This window comes from Penicillium atrosanguineum, assembly GCF_028827265.1.
Source record: "Penicillium atrosanguineum strain IBT 20685 chromosome Unknown utg000008l_segment0_segment0, whole genome shotgun sequence".
Taxonomy (NCBI): domain Eukaryota; kingdom Fungi; phylum Ascomycota; class Eurotiomycetes; order Eurotiales; family Aspergillaceae; genus Penicillium; species Penicillium atrosanguineum.
In genome coordinates, this window is record NW_026623140.1 from 1,098,464 (window position 1) to 1,118,346 (window position 19,883).

General features: G+C 46.1%; 9 protein-coding genes across 9 annotated transcripts, besides 1 other annotated feature; 3 read left to right on the forward strand and 6 right to left on the reverse strand.

The window, feature by feature from the left end:
* Positions 1 to 77: part of a sequence feature (Protein overlapping with rRNA (N7443_009907, KAJ5289654.1) was converted to a misc_feature.) that runs on past the window's edge.
* Positions 78 to 320: 243 nt separating this feature from the next.
* On the reverse strand, positions 321 to 2,201 carry N7443_009908 (uncharacterized protein; the record flags this gene model as incomplete). Its single annotated transcript, XM_056889964.1, has 4 exons — positions 321 to 1,032; positions 1,112 to 1,324; positions 1,372 to 1,942; positions 2,006 to 2,201. 4 exons carry the CDS (start codon positions 2,199 to 2,201, stop codon positions 321 to 323), a joined length of 1,692 nt encoding a protein of 563 aa, XP_056736455.1.
* Positions 2,202 to 2,916: 715 nt separating this feature from the next.
* Positions 2,917 to 3,835, reverse strand: N7443_009909 (uncharacterized protein; the record flags this gene model as incomplete). The annotated part of the gene is made up of 2 exons (XM_056889965.1): positions 2,917 to 2,991; positions 3,047 to 3,835. 2 exons carry the CDS (start codon positions 3,833 to 3,835, stop codon positions 2,917 to 2,919), a joined length of 864 nt encoding a protein of 287 aa, XP_056736456.1.
* Positions 3,836 to 5,606: 1,771 nt separating this feature from the next.
* Positions 5,607 to 6,619, reverse strand: N7443_009910 (uncharacterized protein; the record flags this gene model as incomplete). The annotated part of the gene is made up of 3 exons (XM_056889966.1): positions 5,607 to 5,928; positions 5,988 to 6,516; positions 6,565 to 6,619. 3 exons carry the CDS (start codon positions 6,617 to 6,619, stop codon positions 5,607 to 5,609), a joined length of 906 nt encoding a protein of 301 aa, XP_056736457.1.
* A 435-nt stretch (positions 6,620 to 7,054) lies between these two features.
* On the forward strand, positions 7,055 to 8,350 carry N7443_009911 (NADH:flavin oxidoreductase/NADH oxidase; the record flags this gene model as incomplete). Its single annotated transcript, XM_056889967.1, has 1 exon — positions 7,055 to 8,350. The coding sequence occupies one exon, from the start codon at positions 7,055 to 7,057 to the stop codon at positions 8,348 to 8,350; it is 1,296 nt and encodes a 431-aa protein (XP_056736458.1).
* A 304-nt stretch (positions 8,351 to 8,654) lies between these two features.
* On the reverse strand, positions 8,655 to 10,368 carry N7443_009912 (Outer membrane protein IML2 mitochondrial/Tetratricopeptide repeat protein 39; the record flags this gene model as incomplete). The annotated part of the gene is made up of 3 exons (XM_056889968.1): positions 8,655 to 9,322; positions 9,394 to 9,731; positions 9,953 to 10,368. 3 exons carry the CDS (start codon positions 10,366 to 10,368, stop codon positions 8,655 to 8,657), a joined length of 1,422 nt encoding a protein of 473 aa, XP_056736459.1.
* A 384-nt stretch (positions 10,369 to 10,752) lies between these two features.
* N7443_009913 (flavin-containing monooxygenase) lies at positions 10,753 to 12,874 on the reverse strand (the record flags this gene model as incomplete). Its single annotated transcript, XM_056889969.1, has 5 exons — positions 10,753 to 10,804; positions 10,867 to 11,559; positions 11,620 to 12,350; positions 12,432 to 12,459; positions 12,579 to 12,874. The coding sequence occupies 5 exons, from the start codon at positions 12,872 to 12,874 to the stop codon at positions 10,753 to 10,755; spliced, it is 1,800 nt and encodes a 599-aa protein (XP_056736460.1).
* A 414-nt stretch (positions 12,875 to 13,288) lies between these two features.
* On the forward strand, positions 13,289 to 13,923 carry N7443_009914 (uncharacterized protein; the record flags this gene model as incomplete). Its single annotated transcript, XM_056889970.1, has 2 exons — positions 13,289 to 13,498; positions 13,771 to 13,923. Coding segments are annotated over 2 exons (363 nt in total), but the record flags the coding sequence as incomplete, so codon positions are not given.
* Positions 13,924 to 14,787: 864 nt separating this feature from the next.
* N7443_009915 (SDR family NAD(P)-dependent oxidoreductase) lies at positions 14,788 to 15,704 on the reverse strand (the record flags this gene model as incomplete). The annotated part of the gene is made up of 4 exons (XM_056889971.1): positions 14,788 to 14,811; positions 14,864 to 15,330; positions 15,380 to 15,604; positions 15,653 to 15,704. 4 exons carry the CDS (start codon positions 15,702 to 15,704, stop codon positions 14,788 to 14,790), a joined length of 768 nt encoding a protein of 255 aa, XP_056736462.1.
* A 1,435-nt stretch (positions 15,705 to 17,139) lies between these two features.
* On the forward strand, positions 17,140 to 19,023 carry N7443_009916 (fungal specific transcription factor domain-containing protein; the record flags this gene model as incomplete). The annotated part of the gene is made up of 2 exons (XM_056889972.1): positions 17,140 to 18,237; positions 18,304 to 19,023. 2 exons carry the CDS (start codon positions 17,140 to 17,142, stop codon positions 19,021 to 19,023), a joined length of 1,818 nt encoding a protein of 605 aa, XP_056736463.1.
* Between the last annotated feature and the right edge of the window lie 860 nt (positions 19,024 to 19,883).

The window sequence follows — 19,883 nt, forward strand, 5'->3', positions numbered from 1 at the left end:
AACCTTGCCCAATGGAAATTAGGCAACCAGTAAAGGCGGTCAGATAAAGCCATGGCTACAATATCTTCCTTCTCCATGGGTCATGAGCTTATGATCCTTGTCATCTTCTTTGTTCCTTTTTAGGCTCTATAAGCAACTCTAAGGTATGCCTGATCGCGATGATACTCCATATTGCCCTCACCTTCCACGAAGCGGTATCAAAATTTTGCAAGATTGAATCTCAGGGCTGTTTGGAAATTGATTCAACAAGATACTTGTCAATGAGTGATGTGTTCTGAAATTAAATTGGTTTTCCTGCATGCATAGGGCGTATAACAACCTTAAATTGCGGGAAAAAACTTATTTAAAACCATACCCACTTTCCCTTCCTGGCGAGGCAAGTGAAGGGCTTCATAAGTATCAATCTCTTCCCTCAACCCCCCAAGGCTTAAGTCTGCATTACCCGGCCATACATATTTGGTCTTGACACAAAATTTCCAACCGAGGAAAGCAATGATAAAGAACCCAATCATCCCATAGTCCAAGAAAAACCACATCACATCCCAGCCGCCTTTCAAGAATAAATCATAGCCACCTGCCAGCACCATAAATAAGGTACCAACCATGGCTAGATAAGAAGTGTAAGGCTGGAATCGGCCTTTGTAAGGTAGTGTATCCCGAGAAATTCCTTGTTTAGCTAGGGCAGAGTAGAAGTGTCTGTATGTCAAAGCCGTGAAGCCATAATTGATCAACTGACAACACGTTACTAGATCGACAAGGTAGTCCATTACTGCTGCAGAGGAGCTGTTGACCTGCAGAAATGCAAGAAGACAGAAAGAGAGTGAGAACAGAAGAGCCAAGAGGGGCACTCCGGCTTTTGTGCACCAAGAGAAGTACCGAGGTGCGTAGCCTTTGATGGCCATACCATGTAGGGTGCGCGTGGCTGCAAATAGAAGACCGTTCCCGGCGCTAAATATGGATGTCATGATCAATGCATTGACGAGGTGAGGTAGACCGTGGATCTTTAGCCGTTGCATTGCGATGACATACGGTCTGATGGTATGGATGTTTGCGTGGGTGAGTGAATGCTATTTTGAAAGGTAGAAAGGTAGCGTGGATAAGGAGAACTCACGAGGCAGCACCTGTGCCAGACCCTGAGATGTCACCGTCAAGGATGGAAGCCAGTGTTGAGTCGTTGTAAGGAATGACGATCCCCATACAAAGAGCAGAGCCCACAAAAAATAAAAGAATGCGCCAGACGAAAGATCGGTAGGCTGGAGGTAGGGTCTTTCGGGGGTTCTCGGCTTCGGCAGCAACGATGGATATGTATTCCGGACCGCAGATACTAATGGAATGTTAGAATTGGCTCTTGCTCTCACATCAGAGACTCACGAGAAAGTAGCCTGATATACGCATGACAAGACACCTAGGAACCTTCCTCTTTTTCCGGGGACAAGATGCTCGACGAATGCGCCCGGGTTATCCCAATACCGAAACCCGTATCGATCGTGCAACGGGTTTCCCCCTAGCATGGTGATGAAGGTAAAAAAGAACAAAGAAATCATCAAAAGAACTTTGAAAATTGATAGATAAAATTCCGCGACCCCAAAATATTCCACGCTTATCGCATTAAGCAGAGCGTAGAAGACAATCATCGCGACAATGATAGCCTCGACAGGAACCTTATCTGTCCAAAAGGTAATCATAATGTTCATAGCCACCATCTCAAATGGCACGAGAAAGGCCATATTGAGGAAAAAATTCCACGCCATAGCAAAACCCAGTGCTCCGTCAACCCACTCGCCACCGAAACGAACGAAAGGTGAGGGTACCGGGAGGTATGTCACCATCTCTGCGAAGCACTCGTTGACTGCCCACATGACGATACCCCATAGTATAAAGGCAATAAGAAGACCTGCGGGACCTCCTTTAGGAAGAGCAGAGCCCATCTGTACGTAGAGAGCTGGAATTGAGATTAGACTTGCTCTTGAAAAGGCTTGAACTTTGAGGACCGCTTTTAACTTACATGTACCAATTGCTCCGCCGATAGCAAAAAGCTGAACCTGTCTTCCGCGTAACCTGCGATGTAGAGCTTGTGATCCAGCAGTTATTTCACTTATAGTTCCGGTATTAGCATCTTCGCTAGCATCGTGGATTGGGTCGCTGGTGGTAGTTGAAAAAAACTGCCCTGGAGCCTTTTCAGGCAAAGGGCTTGCCGACATAGATGTTATGGCTTCAATAAATTGAAAGAAATTATGCATTCACGTTGGTTTTAATAATGAAATGATATTTCCAAGTTTGTGTGAGCATTCCAACGTAGGGTTGGAATGTGTCTTATTATTGAATGTTTCTATAGCTGTAGCCTATTGAAGGATTTACTTATCGGTCGCGAAAAAAAACCTTCCTCGAATTAACCGGCCTTTCACAGATAGCTACAATGTCAGGAATTGCTTCAGTAGATAGGGAGTGGTCTCATTCAAATGACTTTATTTTGCTAACATTACAAATCCTTGCCTGTGCATTGGTCCATGCACATGATCATGGACTATCATTTTATCGGGCCGCCCGATGACTTTTGAGCACTATCTATCCAAGTACGGGCACATATCGGCCTGTCCGACATGATTTATTATGTATTATGCTTGCATGCTCTCCAATCTTTTGTTATGTTATCTTCAATATTACACGCGAGGAACAAGATGTACAAAAATATGAATCTGGGCTATAGAGTAAAAGAAAGCATACTATAAGGAAATTATACTGTTCAATAATAGAATAGTCCAAAAAGAAACAACTACATCTATCTACACACTCTGACTGGGAAACAGGCCTGTCGACGAAGTAGGTTCTTGCGTAGCTGGGTCTATGTCACTGCTATCCAACCTTGTGGTGCTATATTTGCATCCGCTTTTCAAATAGACTTGTACCACAAGACCTTTAGGATTTGAAAGTGTTGCCACTCAAGTACTCTTCGTACTGATAGTCAGGCTGAAACTCCGCAAAAAGGGTCTCCTATGTCTTTAAATTAGTAGCTCAGCTAATGGAATAATCGGATTATGTTACTTACCGGAGTGCTGGCCATCTTAAAATTGTAGGCGGCTTCTTTCTCGCTCACATTTTTCTTCTCAAACTCCGTCCGATCAGCTAAAAGCTGAACTTGACAACTCCGTTCCATCAAACAAAAGAGAAAAGCCGCTTCATCCACCGTCTCACCAACCGTGAGAAGCCCATGATTCAACAAAATAACCGCTTTCCCATCTGCCAAGCTTTCAGCGATTCTTTGTCCCTCGGATGACTCGTTGGCAATGCCCCCGTAATCTGAATACACCGAATGGGCCTTATAGAAGTAGCAAACATCTTGATTGATCATCTCAAGTGGCTTTCCAAATGCAGACCAAGCCCTGCCATGAATCGAGTGAGTGTGGCATATGGCATGCACATCCTTGCGCGAGCGGTGAACTGCACTGTGGATCTGGAAACCAGCGGCGTTGATAGACCCAGCCATATTCCCGGCAACTACATCCCCATTCAGAGTTACACAAATCATGTCACTGGCCTTCAACATTCCAAAGTGAACCCCGAGTGGGTTGATCCAAAATCGATTCTCGAACTCGGGATCGCGGACACTGATGTGTCCAGATATGCCTTCTGCATAGCCGTTACGCGCAAATACTCGGAATGCACCTGCCATATGTTCCAATTGCCATTGCCTTTTACTGGAATGGGAATCAAAACTAGGAATTCCAGGGAGTGATTTGCCTCGATGGGCCATAGCAGCCATAGAATCGACATTGTCGATATTATTCGATTCAATACCAGAATGTTGGTATGATTGTTGGGCTGCGGAGAATTGCATATTGATCGGTGAATCACAAGTAGATAAGCGGATTGTGAAGAACAGGCTCTGGTGGTTTGAAATTTTGGGAAGCGCTCAGGTGTCATACATGTGTTGGATCTGGTCATAAAAACTAGCATCGAAAGTCACTTCCGCGAGGTTTTAATCTCACGATTCAGATAAAAGCCGATATAGGATAATCGTGGAGCTGAATCATGCTTCTTAGGGTCGGAGATTCCGACAACAATGGGTTTGGTTTTCGCCAATAGATAACAAATAAGTACTCAGAGTTAACCCAAAATCGGGGTATCCGATGAGATATTGGGTTAATGATAAGACAATTTGATGCAATGCGGGGTAATTATTTGGACTATCCTAGACATGTTCGGTGATATGTTTTCCTTATCTCATGCTTATGTTAGTCAAATTTGGTGATTTTGCGTATTATTTTGCTATCGCTATTGTAGATTTAATACGTTCGCTCGGGCAAAGTCGTTTCTCGGCGCGTTATCTGGGTTAGCAAGCTGTCGGCTTTCGCAATATACGACACGGTTTGCATATGAGATATCATATGCACAAATCGAGCCAACCAATCATCTCGATGTGTACGTTATAGTACCTTTATATACTCCACTTGGCAGAGGACAGATATAAACATAGAGAGAGAGATGCTGATCGATGGTCCGACCTTTTATGATAAAATATGAATTCGAAGAGCTTCAAATATATACAGTTTTGAAGAAGTAAGAAAATGCGGTAGCCTTCTATATCCTCTTCAACGACGAAACTAGATTAAGTGAACCCAGAGAAAAACATGTACGCCAATGTGCCCTTTCATGGTTGACGCTGTCCGCAACCTCTAGTTGCGGCGGTGTGTAAACGCCAAGGGACTGAACGTTTCAGAAGGAGACGTTGCGGTCCAATGGAGTATACCGTACAGATCAGCTGAACGGGCCAGCGCGGTGCTCGCGCGCCGGGGGAGAACTAGGGAGTGATTCTTACATCCTGTCTAGAGTGCGCACTCCCTCCTCGTGATTGTAACTCAGGTCTTTGAAAAGAGATACATATCACATACGACCATAGGATGCGGAGAACAGGCCTTCCCGCCCGCTCAGCCGTACTTCGAAGCTGTATATTTCAAGGAAGTCAGTATGATACGGCACCCCAAATTACAAGATAGAAGCTACAGCAGTCGAATTGCGCTTCATGTTTGGACTCTCTCGAATGCTTCCGAAAGGGTGACTGGAAGCGAACTCACGTCGGTACAGGACTTATGTTCTTTCAATTTTGTTAAGGAACCATTCGCATGTACCCATCGTTCGATCTTCCACATGATCTTTGTAATACTCGTATGTGGCATCTTCGGAGCCAGAGATGAGATGGAGCAACTGAAGACACTATTCTTGCCACTGGCTTACAATGCCCACTTGCTTGACGAATACGTTATACAGCACCAAGGTGACGATCACACCAACCGCCATATATCTCCATCTTGCAAGCCACCTGGTCTTTTAAGTTCAAGAAAGCATGCCAAAGAGGTGAGTGGAAAGCTTGCCATCCTCTCGCAAGACATCACGGATCACCTGGCATGGTGATCGAATTTTCAGGTAGATCAGGGTTAGGGAAGCATTCCGTTCCTGAAGATGTCGGATGATGTAGGCAATCAAATCTCCTTGCCTACCCGCTGTCTGTCAATTTATAATAATAACAATCGTTCTTTTATCGTACTATTCTCAAGATGCATCTCAATGGCCCATAATGCTACCTATACATACATATTACTTGTGATGAATTATAGACGTGGCTTAAGTACATCTGACGCCCCATATCCTGCGTCATCTTTCAAAGCCTGCTCAACAAGCTTGATAGCGTCCTTGGCCTTCGGTCTTGGCAAGGTTGACCGTCCGTGAGGACCAGTGTCATTGAATAGACCCACCTCTCGCCACCCACCAATATCACCAATTTCAAGCACAGTTCCCGGGGGATACTTCGGGTTCGTCACTAGTGACATCATTGCTTTGACAACCTCCTCGGGCGGAAGGGTAAAGTCTGTATCCATATCTATGTGCTGGCGAGCTTTAGCGCTATCGCGGAACAGAGGAGTGTCCACGACTCTATTATAATGTATATTAGCGAAACCATACAATTGATTTTGGAATGTTGAATTGCTTACCCTGGTGCAACAGCAACAACACGAATACCAGCTAGCATATCCAAAGGAGCCATGCACCTCACAAACTGACTGATGGCCTGTTTCGAAACCGAGTAGAGAGGATTGACGACGCTAGGAATCTGCGCCGTAATGCTGGAGATATGAACGATGACGCCTGGCTTTTGAGCACGACGCAGTCTTCGAATAGCAATTCTTGACATTTTGATAGGATGCATGATGTTTACGTCGAAAACTTTGTAGTGTGATGCAGAGTCTAGGTCTGCCCAGAAACTGTTCGAGGAAGGCTCGTAGACACCAGCTCCTGGAAGAACGATGTCGGGGGTTCCACCAAACTCTTTATCGAAGACATCGAAGGCCAATTCGAGTTGTCTCCAGTCAGTAACGTCAGTCTTCTGGAATCGAACTTTTGGGGAAGGCTGGCTTTCGATGCTTTGGAGCCACTCTTGAGCTGAGGCGTGGAGGCTAAGGTCCGCTAGGAGGACGGAGCAGCCATTATCATACAACGCCTTTGCAAAGGAAAGACCAATTCCTGGTATTTCGTGAGCAGTGCTTGATTGCTGCATGTCAGAAGACTTACCTGAGCCGCCACCAGTAATGATCGCTTTCTTGCCGCGTGGATCAAGCGGAGGCATTTCCAATCGTGCTGGTTTCTGTATTTGGTCTTTGGGATTTAAAACAATGTGAATTGTAGGGAGACCCCGATCAAGATCTGAGATGTTCAAATAAAAGCTAATCGTTGAGCTTGATGGCTCTATGTTGTGTGGTGCTGGAAAGCTCCGCCCGGCGGTGTTGAGGATTCCGCGGAACAACATCTCGGAATCAAGGCATCTTTTGCGACCAACAAATTGGCTGACTGACCTCGGGTCATTATTGACCCACTCATTTTTAATGCGCATGTCCGGACTTTCGGTGCTTAATATGCATTGAATCTGTAACATTGCCCGGAAATATATGGCCCAACCCGGACTTGTTCCGCAACCTAGCCGGTCATATAGACCGGACTGCCCGCAAGCCTCGAACCCATCCAAAGCAGCTATACGTTATCTTTTTTCATCAAAAAAATGAAAATGACTCAATATTTGAAATCCTCATCCTCCACTCCGGCAGGGCTCCCAATCACAGCGGGAACAACATACAAGATTGACGAAAAGACACCTGAGCTGTTCCGACCATTGACGATTCGCTCTGTCACACTTCGAAATAGGATATGTGTTTCGCCAATGTGTCTTTATTCCATTGCATCCTCAGGACCTCTGACGGGTGTAATGACACCTCTGTATATTACCACGATCGGCCACAACGTCTTCAAGGGAGCCGCCCTTGCCATGATTGAAGCTACAGGTGTTCAGCCAAGCGGTCGTATCACTCCGCACTGTCCGGGTCTTTGGAACGATGCCCAACAGCAGGGTCTGAGGCCAATCGTGGATTTTATTCACTCTCAAGGTGGTCTTTGTGGTGTTCAGCTGTCGCATGCCGGAAGAAAGTCAAGCACACAGCCTCCTCTGGTCGCGCAGCAGCTGGGAAAGTCGAGCGCAAGAGCTTTCGAAGAACACAACGGCTGGCCAGATGATGTGTTAGGCCCTTCTGGTGGTGCCGAACATTCATGGGATGGGAAAGGCCAGGACCCTTCCGGGGGCTATCACGTACCCAAGGAGATGACGGAGTTTGAGATCAAAGAGCTGGTGTCAAATTATGCGAAGTCTGCTGAGAGGGCGGTAAAGGCTGGCGTCGATGTAGTTGAGATACATGCGGCCCACGGCTATCTCATCAACCAATTTCTCAGTCCTGTCACCAACCGCCGAACAGATAGATACGGTGGGAGTTTTGAAAACCGGATTCGTGTGTTGCTGGAGGTCATCGTTGCAGTGAGAGCAGTGATTCCTGCAAGCCTACCTGTGTTTGTTAGAGTCAGCGCGACCGATTGGCTTGAGCACACCGAGGTTGGCAAGAACCTTGGAAGCTGGACGGAAGAGTCAACTATTCAGTTGGCTAGGCTGTTGCCGGAGCTAGGTGTCGACCTCATCGATGTAAGCTCAGGAGGAAACCATCACCAAGCCAGTTTCAACGTGTTTGATGGCGGAGAGAAGCATACCGAAATCGCTTTGAAAATCAAACAAGTCCTCAAAGCAGAAGGAAGCAAGCTGCTGGTTGGAACCGTCGGTCTGATCACTGAAGCGAAACAGGCCCGGGATCTGGTGCAGGGCGGTCTCAGAAGAGGACCTGGAGTTGATATCATTTCCGTTGGTCGGCAGTTCCTCAGAGAACCGGACTGGGTTTTGAATGTTGCTTCAGAGCTTGGGGTGGATGTTGTTTGGCCCGTTCAACTTCAACGTCTTCGGCCTGGCCCTACTTCCCGGATCTAGAAGAAACGAAGGAATAGTGTTTGGATAATAGGAATGATTGTTAATGTTCCATAGTTTTACGGGGTAAAATTTGATGTCATTAAGAAAAAGTCTGACCTTGTCGGTACTCTCCTGGTGATAGTCATTTGAACCCGTTGACTCAATAACCTGCGTAGTGTCTACAGTTTCTGACCTGTTTTGCCTATTCCTTGTAATCCATACTAACAAAGTCTATGCTGACTCTAATTTGTTACAAATAGGCCTATATTTTAAATGTAATTTCCTTTCCCAATTGCTGTGTCTAAGCTGTCACGCTTCTGTCGAGTCAAGCCTCTTCCATCATCTCAACCGATAGGCCGTTTGAGTTTTTACTGTAATTTCCAACCTCATCTGCATCATACAGTCCACCGTTATTCAACTCCCGCTGATACACAGCAACCATATCGTCGTCCCCGAACATCCCCGCAATCTCCTCAAGAGGCTTATTCCGGGTATCCTTAAACCAAATAATGACTAAGACCGCCGCAGTGCCCGGAATGCATGTGAATACTAGATACCAGCGCCATGAGATGGTACTTATGGCATAAGGGGTAGCCTGTAGCCACATTAGGTTGGTAGCTGAAAGGACAGCCATAGCGATTGCAAATCCTTGGGACCTGACATGCGAAGGCCAGATCTCAGCAATATAGAAATATGTTGGTCCATCCAAGGTAAGTGAGAACGTGGCTTGGAAAAGAAAAATGACAGCGACACAGGCACCTAGTCCTGCGCGATTCTCGGTACCAAGGTAGAAACTCTGCAGTGCAGTTAAGATACCGACCAATGCGCCGCAGCCCAAGAGGCCACCAGCAATAAGCCAAGGCCGGCGCACGCGGTCGACGAAGGTCATGGCGATGACGTTGAAGACAAACCCAGCTAGCTGAAAGCCGCACTGAAAGTTAAGGATCTGCACTGTGTCAAAGCCGAGAGATTTCCAGATGATAGAGCCATAATCTTGGAATGTCAGCGACATGCCTTGGAAAACGTCGTCACAATAATATGGGGAGAAAAAGAGCTCGACTCACTTAGGATAACTAAAATACCTGAGCTCATCAGAACAAACTCGAGAAAAACTGTCATTGCCAAGCGTTTCCGCATGGAGCTTTTTTTGAGAAGACTCCAATATGATGTAGCGAACCCGGCGTCAAGTAGGATCTGTTTCTTCATCTGGAAGAATTCGCGGCGAGCAAACTCATGCTCCGGATCAAGTGGGCTTGAATGCATACGGAAGATTATGTCACGGGCTTCTTCGTGGCGATCCGTGGACAACAAGTATCGCGGCGATTCTGGCATCCAGTATAAACCAGACAAGATAATAACAGGTAGCGCCATCTGAAGTGCGATAGGCCCGCGCCACTGACTGCTGCCTTTGACAAAGTAAAATCCGAGACCAACGTAGCAAGCAAGTGTATAGCCAACCATCATCATCACGGCATGCACATCAGTCAGGAGTCCTCGGAGGCGGGGGTGGCACAAGCTCAGCGACCCAAATAGGGACACTGGCGACAATGACCATGGAGCTAGTGAAAACAGGACAAAGTCAGGGAATTAAGAACCAATTCACATGTAAAATGTGTAGCATACCCGAAGCCGCTCACGAAGCGGAAGGCAATGAACATGGTGGGGTTGATCGAAGCTGTCATACACGCCCCAGAAATGACTAACAGAGCATTTCCAAAACCTGTTGAGAACTTGCGACCAAACTTTTTGCTGCTCCACCCTGCAAAGAAACTTCCAAACACGCCTCCGGTGTAGAACAGCGCATTCATTGCACCTTCAATGGACTCGGCATTCGTAGCCGTGTCCAGTTCCATATGTGTTATGAAAGACGGCTGCGTGAGGGTAGTTGCAATGACAGAGCCTGCGTAGCCATAAGCAGCAGAGCTCAGAGTGATAAAGAAGATAACAGCAGCAGAGTATACGTTGACATGTTGTCTTTTGTTGAATTGATCTTCTCGACTTTGCAGGGTTTCACTGGGCTCTAACTGTTTGAGCTGCATGATTTCGATTGTCAAGTTGATAGATTGACTATGAGTCGCAATTGAATTCCACAAAAAGCATTGTTTTTAAATTCACAAATTCTCTACTGCTTATCCATGCTTTCTCTTTGACATCTGCCGTTGCTAAATGCCATGTTTCCGAGATTTCTAGTGGCTGAAGGAGATAGACTTGCGACAGTTACCAGATCCACCATATCCCCGCATTTTCCCAGATTGTGGCTTATGATCATTCCGCGGAATTTTAGTGCTCGGAATGAGAAAATAAGGTTTCACGTTTGGGCTAGACCTAACAAGCCATGGTAGATTGCGGGGTACTTCAATCATTCCAGTTTAGCGTAGACTCGATCATTTCATATACCATTTTCGACCAAGAACATCGTGGCTTCAAAAGGTTGCCTTGATCATCTTGGCAGCTTCAACTGGAGGAAGGAACCAGCTGTTGAAGTATTTATATCAGTCAACACTATTTATTTCATTATTTGATAATGGGGCACTCACGTCAAATCCACTTCAGACTTTTCCTTACACTCCTCGACAATAAATCCATTACCTAGCCAAGCAAAGATAAGATCTTCTTCCTCGCACAAGCTGGTCCAGTCAAAGTCTTCCCAACGAGGATGTTTCAGAAGCTCGAAATAGTGCAATCTTGACCCCGGATGAAGAGAAATCAAAGGACCGTCTGGCTTGCCATTCTTGTACGTGGATGCGCAATTTGAACTCCAGGCAGTCTTATCCAGCCAGGCAAGAGCCTGTCGTTGATATGCACGAGGGATATGTGGCTTCGGCACCACGGAGCTATAATTCTCAGTTTGAAGCTTGCGGACAAATTGAGCAATGTACTCAGTCACGCGCTCGAGAGAGCTGACCACGCTACCATGTCCGAGGGGGCTGCCCGGCCCAAGATAGATAAAGAAATTGGGCATATCGGCAGCAGTGACTGACAGATAGCACTCCGGGTTATCATCCCATTTCTCCTGTAAACTGACGCCCTTGCAACCAATGATAGGGAAACGAGGGGAGAAAGACATATTGAAACCAGTGGCGCAGATGACGGTGTCCACATCTCGCTGCTCACCATTGGCAGCTAAGAGACCGGTTTCGTTGAAAGAGTCTATTCCTCCCCAGATTATTTCAACCTTGGGGGAGCATAGAGCCTCAAGATATCCGTTTCCAGGTGTCGTGCGACGACAGCTGTAGTGGTCACCCTGTTAGCCGAGGTAGTCTATTCGTGTATTCGGTAGCTCAACTCACCCAACAGCGAATTCAGGAATTAACTTCTCGCCAATTTCTGGCTTCGAAGAAAGCTTTTCGGTCATTTGAGAAGTAGAATACCCAAGGGCCTCCCTTTGGGCATTGGAGTCTTTGAGGTAGAGGAGGAAGCGGGAATTTAGCTCTGACTCGACCTCCTTCCGATACTGGAGATATTCATCGGGATTTTCGGCCCAATGCCTTTTTTGTCCCTCTGTAAAGAAGATATTCGCACCATTTGGACCAGCAAACTTCTGAGCAAAGCTGGCTGTCACCCATGTCTTGCTGCGAATATAGACATAGACCTTTTCCACATCATCAAGGATGTTAGGAAGAATCTGGACACCCGTACTGCCATTGCCAATCAATGCTACAGTTTTGCCCTTAAGCTCCACATTTTTGGGCCAAGCAGCGGAATGTATCATTTGACCCTTGAAAGTTTCCCTCCTAGGAATAGTTGGCCATTTCCAGTCATTGAAGCAGCCCCCGGCGTTGATCAGCACATCGCATTCTTCAGTAAACGGTTCTCCAGCTTCACCGTCCTTGTTGACCCGATTGCTGACCATCAATTCCCTACCGTCGGTCGCGACAATGTTCACTTGCCATTTCTGGCGTTCTTCAATCCATCTAGCTCCGATGATTTTGTGTGAGACTTTAACGTGTTTTCGAAGATTATGCTGATCGGCGACCGCTTCGATGTAAGTGTGGATGTCTTTCGCAGGAGCATAGTAGCTCTGGAAATAAGGACAGGGGGCCCAAGAGTACTTTAAACCAGTGAGAAGAGATAATACACGAAGCAGAGATGCATGCTATACCTGGTAATTATGGATGGGAATGTCACAGCTATGGTCCTGATTAGCATTCACTAGTAGCGATAGTAGGGAAGAGTTCCATACGCGCATCTTTGCATAAATCAGCACTCAGAATCCATCGACGGCTGTATTGAGGTAGAAATAACATACCCAGGGTAGCGATTCTCATACCAAGTTCCTCCAACCGAGGCGTTCTTCTCATATACCGTGAGACTCACATTCGGCAGATTGCCTAGTTCGACCTCTCGTGCAAATGCCAAGCCACTGAAACCCGCACCAACACAGATCACTTTCAATGCTCGAGGAGCACCTAAAGGCAATCTTGAAATGGCGTATGCAACATCGTCTACCTCTTTGTAAGCCTCTGTTGCTTCTCCCAATGACACATTGGGCGGTAGGATCTCCCTGTATCCTTTGAGGGCGTCTTCTTTCGCTTGATCGGGCATTATGGAAATTGATCTTGCCTCTAGGTGGATATGGTGACGGGACAAAATAAATTTAATGCTTCGGTTTGATTCAAAATGATCACTGCATAGAGCATGTTTATAAATGCTTCTGCCCGACTGACCATGAAGCGGTTGGGCCTGCAGTTCCGATACAATTTGTGCTATTATACATTGTTAATGGCGGTAACAAAAAGCCCAATTACCGCGGTGCCGAACTCGGTAATGCCGTTCCGGCCCCTAAACGTGCCAGGAAAAATACAATTCCGCGGAATGACGATTACTAGGGATAAGAAAATAACAGAGCAGAAAATTCATAATTTATTCATATTCGATAATGTTGTAGTTCTATTTTCAATTTTTCCCTCATTACTCCCCGTGAGTAAAATGCCAGGAGGAACTGGGCATGTTCTTTAGACTCACCCTGTGAAGATCCCGTTTTGGCGTATCTTGGTCGATCAAGGCGCTAGTAATCAAGCAATCCTCGACCACGAGTACCCAGGATCGGGCACCGAACACGACCCCTTTGTGGTGACTTGGATCCCAAACGACTGTCGGGATCCCCATTTATTCAGCTTTCCCAGTAAAATATGCATCATGCTTGTCGCCGCATCTTCGACTCTGATCGTCTCCTTGGCATCCTCTGCATAGAAGTGGAAGTCCGGATGAAATAATTGTCGATTTCAATGTCTCCACACCGGCTGCAACACTCAGCTGCATCCTGCCTGGCTGGCTGGCTGTATGGATTATATATCTGCCGTCGAGACTTGATAGAGTTCACGCCAGAGTTGACAGCCACGCTAAGCCTACTCAAAATCAAGTCTCGACATGAGGTGACGAAAGGGGTATAGTTGTGCTGAGTCAACTCTGGCGGGAGCTTTTCCAAGTCTCGACGTGAGTTAATTCCTGCGCTGGATGTCTTGGGGTTTGCGATTGGTCCGTTACTTTGGGCTCCTTTGAGCGAACTATGCGGTCGCCAGATTTCGTTTTTGATTAGCTTAAGCGGCATGGCGGCATTTTTGGCTGGCTGTGCAGCTGCTCCACACATTTAGTCGTTATGTATCCTTCGTTTCTTTGCCGGCTCTTTCGGCTTAGCGCCGCTGAGTAATGCTGGAGGGACCATTTCAGACTTAATTACAGCTAGACAACGAGGGTTTACCCTTAGCTTATATGCCGCCGCCCGATTACTTGGTCCATCTATAGGCCCTATCATCGGTGGCTTCCTTAGCATGAAGGCAGGTTAGAGATGGGTGGATGTTTCCTTGCTGCTACTTCTGGCTTTGTTTGGGTCTTAACGACACTCCTGATCCCCGAAACATATGCGCCTGTTCTTCTGATTCGACGAGCAGAGAGTCTCTCAGATACCTCGGACAAAGTTTATCGAAGCGAAATTGCCTTGCAGAAAAGCCAACTGCCATTAAATAAACTGCTTGGAAGATCTCTATCCAGGCCACTAGTATTATTAATTAAGGAGCCTATCGTATTACTCTCTGCGACGTACGTCGGCATCGTTTACGGAACGCTATACAGATAGACCTACATAGACAAATAGAAATACTGCAACTTCAAAACTAACCTCCGGTGGTAATTAGAGCGACGAGGAGTACTTCCAAGATTCTCTTTAAGTAGAAACTAAATAGCTTAGGATTAGGACGGTCAAAAATTGAATTTCTTTTCCCCTAATGGTGTTAATGACCGCCGTGTCCGTATCTACCTGTACTACGGAGTACAGTTGGCGGATTAGTTTGAGCGTCACATAGAGTCACTGGGGAAAATTCTACGTCAGACCGTCTTTTGCAAGTCATTGGCAAAGTAATGACCAACTAATAAGAGATGATTTGGGGTATCGAAAATGATACGATTAAATAACGCTTTACATTTATTTTAGCACGAGCTGCCGTCATATCGCAATGCCGCTAGGTGTCCCGCATCGACCGTAACTGATGACCCTGACATATAGCTAGCACCACAGCCACTTAAAAATATACACACATCAGCAATCTCCTCAGGTATAGCGAGTCTCTGCTTTCCGTTTCCCTCCACAGCCCATCCCCTGGACTTTCCTGGTACAGTATAAATCTTCCTACCCGCAACCATGGGTGTCTCAGTCATACCTGGACACACGGCGTTGATACGAATCTCTTGCGGGGCATGATCAATAGCCGCAGATTTTGTGAGACCGATGACAGCATGCTTTGAGACGTTGTATGGCATCATATTTTGCAAGGCAGCAAATCCAGTGATAGAGGCAATATTGACAATACTTCCTCTCTGTGCTCGAAGTGGGTTGTCGATTCCCGGGGTGCAGGTAGCGTCCTGCTTTTGCATCACCTGTATTTGCTGCTGCATACAGATCAAAACGCCCTTTGTGTTGATTTCAAGGATCTTATCGTACTCTTCGTGAGGGTAAATCGCGGTTGGTACGCGAGCGGTTGCTGTGATTCCGGCGACATTGGCAGCTGCATTCCCATTGTTATTATCGACCATCGATAGACCTGAGAGACGAACCATAATCTAGGCTTCCAAATGCGCTGATAGTCTCTGAGACCATGTGTTTCACTGACACCATATCTGTAACATCTGTCTCTAATCCCAGTGTCTGTGTCGCGTATCCTCGAGCTTTTATCAATGAAATGGTTTCGTTGATGCCGTCAATCTTGATGTCGGCCAATACAATAGCCCTGCATCCTACCTGGGCATAGGCGAGACATAGCTGACGCCCGATTCCAGATCCTGTTATAGTTAATAGTCGTCCCTTTCATTGGTAATTTCATTACGAACCTGCGCCTGTTACCAGAGCCACGCCATTCAGCGTTTTCACTTGAGCCGACATAGTAGCAATGATTCAGAATGAGATTGGAACACAATATTATTTCTTAGATGTTCTTTAACTGAATTTTGGAGATATAATATGTACCTAACCAGTGTGCTTACGCTCGTTTCCCGCCCCTATTCCCGGCTCGGAAGACTTCCGTGGAATTTACATTCCGTGTCAATACCCTCCTTAATACTAGTACCGCCAATTCATTAGCTACTCCAACGCTCTATTTATTGAACAATAGACTGCCTTAATCAAGACCCGTCTGATATTTTCTCTTCCCAACCCTATGTCTTAGTGGGAGAGTTGTGCAATCAGTCTGTTCCCAACTTTCGTGGCATTGTGAAAATCAAATTCCGTTCCACCACTGGCAAAGTGAGAATTAGTCACCATGATCAAAGCCCCGATTGGTGATTTTCGTCGAATTGAAGATGGTTTCAAGAGAGGATACGAGGGACATATGATCCGAATGATCAGAATGGTCTGAATTTACTATGTACATCATGACGACTAGTAGAACGAAATATAGATGCCAAAGAGAAAGCGGGGTATGCCAGAAAAAATGGGGATAAAGTCACTGCATAACTTTCCTTGCCACTGGCGAGCAGCAAGGTCCAGATGGGTACCGGGAACCTAATTTCCCCGCACGATTCATTGGTAGTGAGACTGGGGGTGTGCAAATCCCCCACGACTGCTTTGTCTGACCTTTTCATGTGGTGTTCCATTTTACTTGTAAGCTCTACAGCCCATCTTCTAAGTCCGATATCGCGTGTTGCTCGCCTCGTTCTTCTCTAGCTCGAGAAGAAAAGAACAGGAATACCCATTTTAGAATAGGAAAAAACATCCATCAAGCCCCATGCCCAAGGAGACAAGTCGCAAGGAAGGCTCCAAGCGTGATAGGTACACGTCACAAGCATGGTCAGCGTCCTCGGTTTCCCTTCACTTACCATACTGACGCGCGAACTAACCATCTAGCTTTGAATGCCAACGACGAAAAGTCAAGGTTAGTTTCGAATGATTTGGTGTTTCTTATCTTGATTGCAACTTGACGTCATTAACACACAAAAAGTGTTCAGGGGAGCCCATATGTTGCAGCTGTCGAACCAGAAGCATCGAGTGCCACTATGCCAGGGGAAACCAACCAGAAGTACCGATGCAAAAAAAGCGCACCAGAGAGGAGTGAGGTTCACCTTTACCATCGGTCTTCCAAATCAGACGGCTGATGATATCCAGATACCCTACGGAGACATCCCCTAGACCTTGTCCGCGGAAAGAAATCAGAACGTCCATTTCCTTGAAAGAGCAACTTTCCCAACTCCAAGATCAAGTGAATGCTCTTTCTAAAAATCGGAGCTTCGGCGTGACAGATAAAAAAGATGTGGCCGACGCACTGTTTTATAATATGAGTGTCTCTGAATCGGAGCAGTCTCCCAAACGAAGGTACCCGTCTATGTCCAATATCTCGGACAACGATATTTTTGAAAATCGCTCGGTCTGCAATTTCGGGTCCTATCAAGATATTCCCAGTCCTTTGGAGGAGCCTATGGAATCCGATACGCTTGGTGTTACAACTTCATCGCTCAATAGCCTGCCAATCGGCTGCCAGCTGAATGCTCTGAGACAGCTACGGCAGCCTCGCGCTACAGGTGACCTCAGCGACCCTTCCCAATCTCGGTTGGCTACAGTGACTTTGCAAGAACCGCAAGCTCTCTGGGAACTAGTCAACATCTTTTTCCAGGAATTTGAATCCTATTTTCCATGTCTTAACCAGGCCGTCATATATGAGCGACTGTCAATGGTTCTTTCCTTGCACGGATATGAGCATGGAAACCATCGAATTGTGATAGGTCCTGAACATTGCAAGATCATCGCCATTCTGTTGAACATGTTAGCCTATGCTGAGTCTCTTACCCGCCCTGTTGAATCTTGCAAGCCCCGGCCAGTCCCGCAGAGTTACTTACAAGGGCTAAAGCTGATGCAATATTTCAACAAACTTCACGAAGCTGACCTTGGAACGGTCATCTATCACACTACTTCGTCCGCTTTTCTTCTGGAGATGTCGATGCATCACATGGCCCTTCAGAGCATCACACAAGGATTCCAGATTGCGTTAAAAATCGGGCTCAACAACCAAACACTGTGGCCGAATGATGATTCTGATCTTGTATCTCGCCAGGGTCTGTGGTGGACACTTTATTTCCTTGACAAACGCATCACGCAAAAATGCGGCATCACGTATTTTCTACGTGAAGATGAGAGTGCTGTGAGTGATTTTAGCAAACTGAAGAATCATATGGGTTCAAGCAAGTACGACCTTTTACAGAGCTTGATATCATTCAGCCGCTTGTGGGCTTACATTTGGGATGGCTTCTTTTCACCCCAAGCCCCGAAGGTTGATGATTGGGGGGAATCACAGATGATGGATACGCGGATTGTTCTTTCATATCGGCAAGTACCGCCGAACCTTCACTGGAAATCGTCTAAGGTCGCAGAGTATATGTGCTTGGAAGGAGAGACACAAATTCGCCAGAGACTTATTGTATTTTTGGTAAGAAGCAAGAGTCTTTTAGAACCTCGTTTCACTCAAGCATGGCCACGCTGACCTATTCTATAGCGGTTCCAATCCCTTCGTTTGAGTATTCGCCATAAACCTCTCACATCTACTGAACATGATATCGAGCGTCGGCAAACATCGGTTTCAATTTGTGAAGCAATTATCGAAGCAATTCAAAGCTATATGACCATGACCACTTCTTTGAGGCCATCTGGGTATATTCTGACCACCTCCCTGGTCGAGATTCTGTACCATATCGTTCCAGAAGAGTGTGATCCAAAGCCTATATTTTCAGTTGAACTTCTGAAGGGGATGGTGTGCTCTGCTAGTCAACTTCTTCAAACGCTATCAAATTCTGTCGCGACGGCATCCCACGTATATCAATATTTACGGGATCTTCTACCACCCTACGATAGGTTCAGACCCCTTGACGGATTGACTGCATCTCCACCGAGCCAGAACGGAGCAAATCAAAAAGCTCATTTGGACTGCTCTGCGGATTTGGACACTCTCTCTGAGACATTTTGGAGAACCATTGTGGATCGACCAGGGCAAGACAGGAGTCCAGCTGGCATACACTCAGAGCCCAATAATCAGGGCTTTCTGCCTTTTTCTATGGCAATGTCCAAAAATCCTGCGACCGACTGCTTGCCATTCAAAGTGGATGACTTCCAGTGTCAACTTCTGATGAACATGGATCTGGAAGATATAGCGTTCAAAGCCCAACATGCACTTCCTATGGACTATTCTACCACCCACTTTGGGGGAGATCTTTTGTAATATATAAATGATTCCTTGATTTGAATTCACCTGGGTATGACCCTTAAGTTGAATGTTGAAGCTCGATCGCATCTTCCATTTCATTTTCGTTTCGCATATTGAACATGTTAGCTTAGCCTGCGATTAACTATTATGGAAATTGTAAGCATTTTTTTTCAATTTTATCTATCATTCATATTCTCTTCCAAGCAAAATTATCAAATGGAATATTATACCTCCCACCGGTGCCAAGCGTCGATGGGGAAACGGATGAAAACCTGGGGTAATGGTCCGGCCCAACTAAATCAGAAAGTTTATTCCTTGGTTCCGCGGAAGACATTTTGCGTATATACCCAAACAAAAGAAGCAACTCTCAGCATTATGTCCAGATACTTCAGGATACATGAAATGAAAAGTGGCCCCCAATGACGTACCCGATGAAGGGATACACTGGTCAATACGCAGGAATCACGGCATAGCTATCTGAAACGCTGAAGATCCCACAACCTTTAGGACGATATGCTAAGTTGATTTGAAGTTAGCGCGTCCATAGTGCTGTGCAACCTTTTTTCTGCATAATCTCAAATAAATATGAGACAACGGCCAGTATCTTGCTATACTATGTCAGATATCTCCCACTTTATCTTCTTGTCTTATTGTAATGCCATTCCAGCCGATCTATCCCTTCTGACCAGGAAAAACATTCTTGTGCAAGTCAAAGATGCTCTTTCAATCCGCCTCAAGCATTATTCCTGAGCACTACATTTCAGTAACTCTTACCTCGCTACGTTTCACTTCCTGTTATACTAGATGGGGCCTACTGACCGAGCTTGATTAGACTCTGCTTGTCTTGGTCTTGCAGGTCTATTATGAAGTCTTCA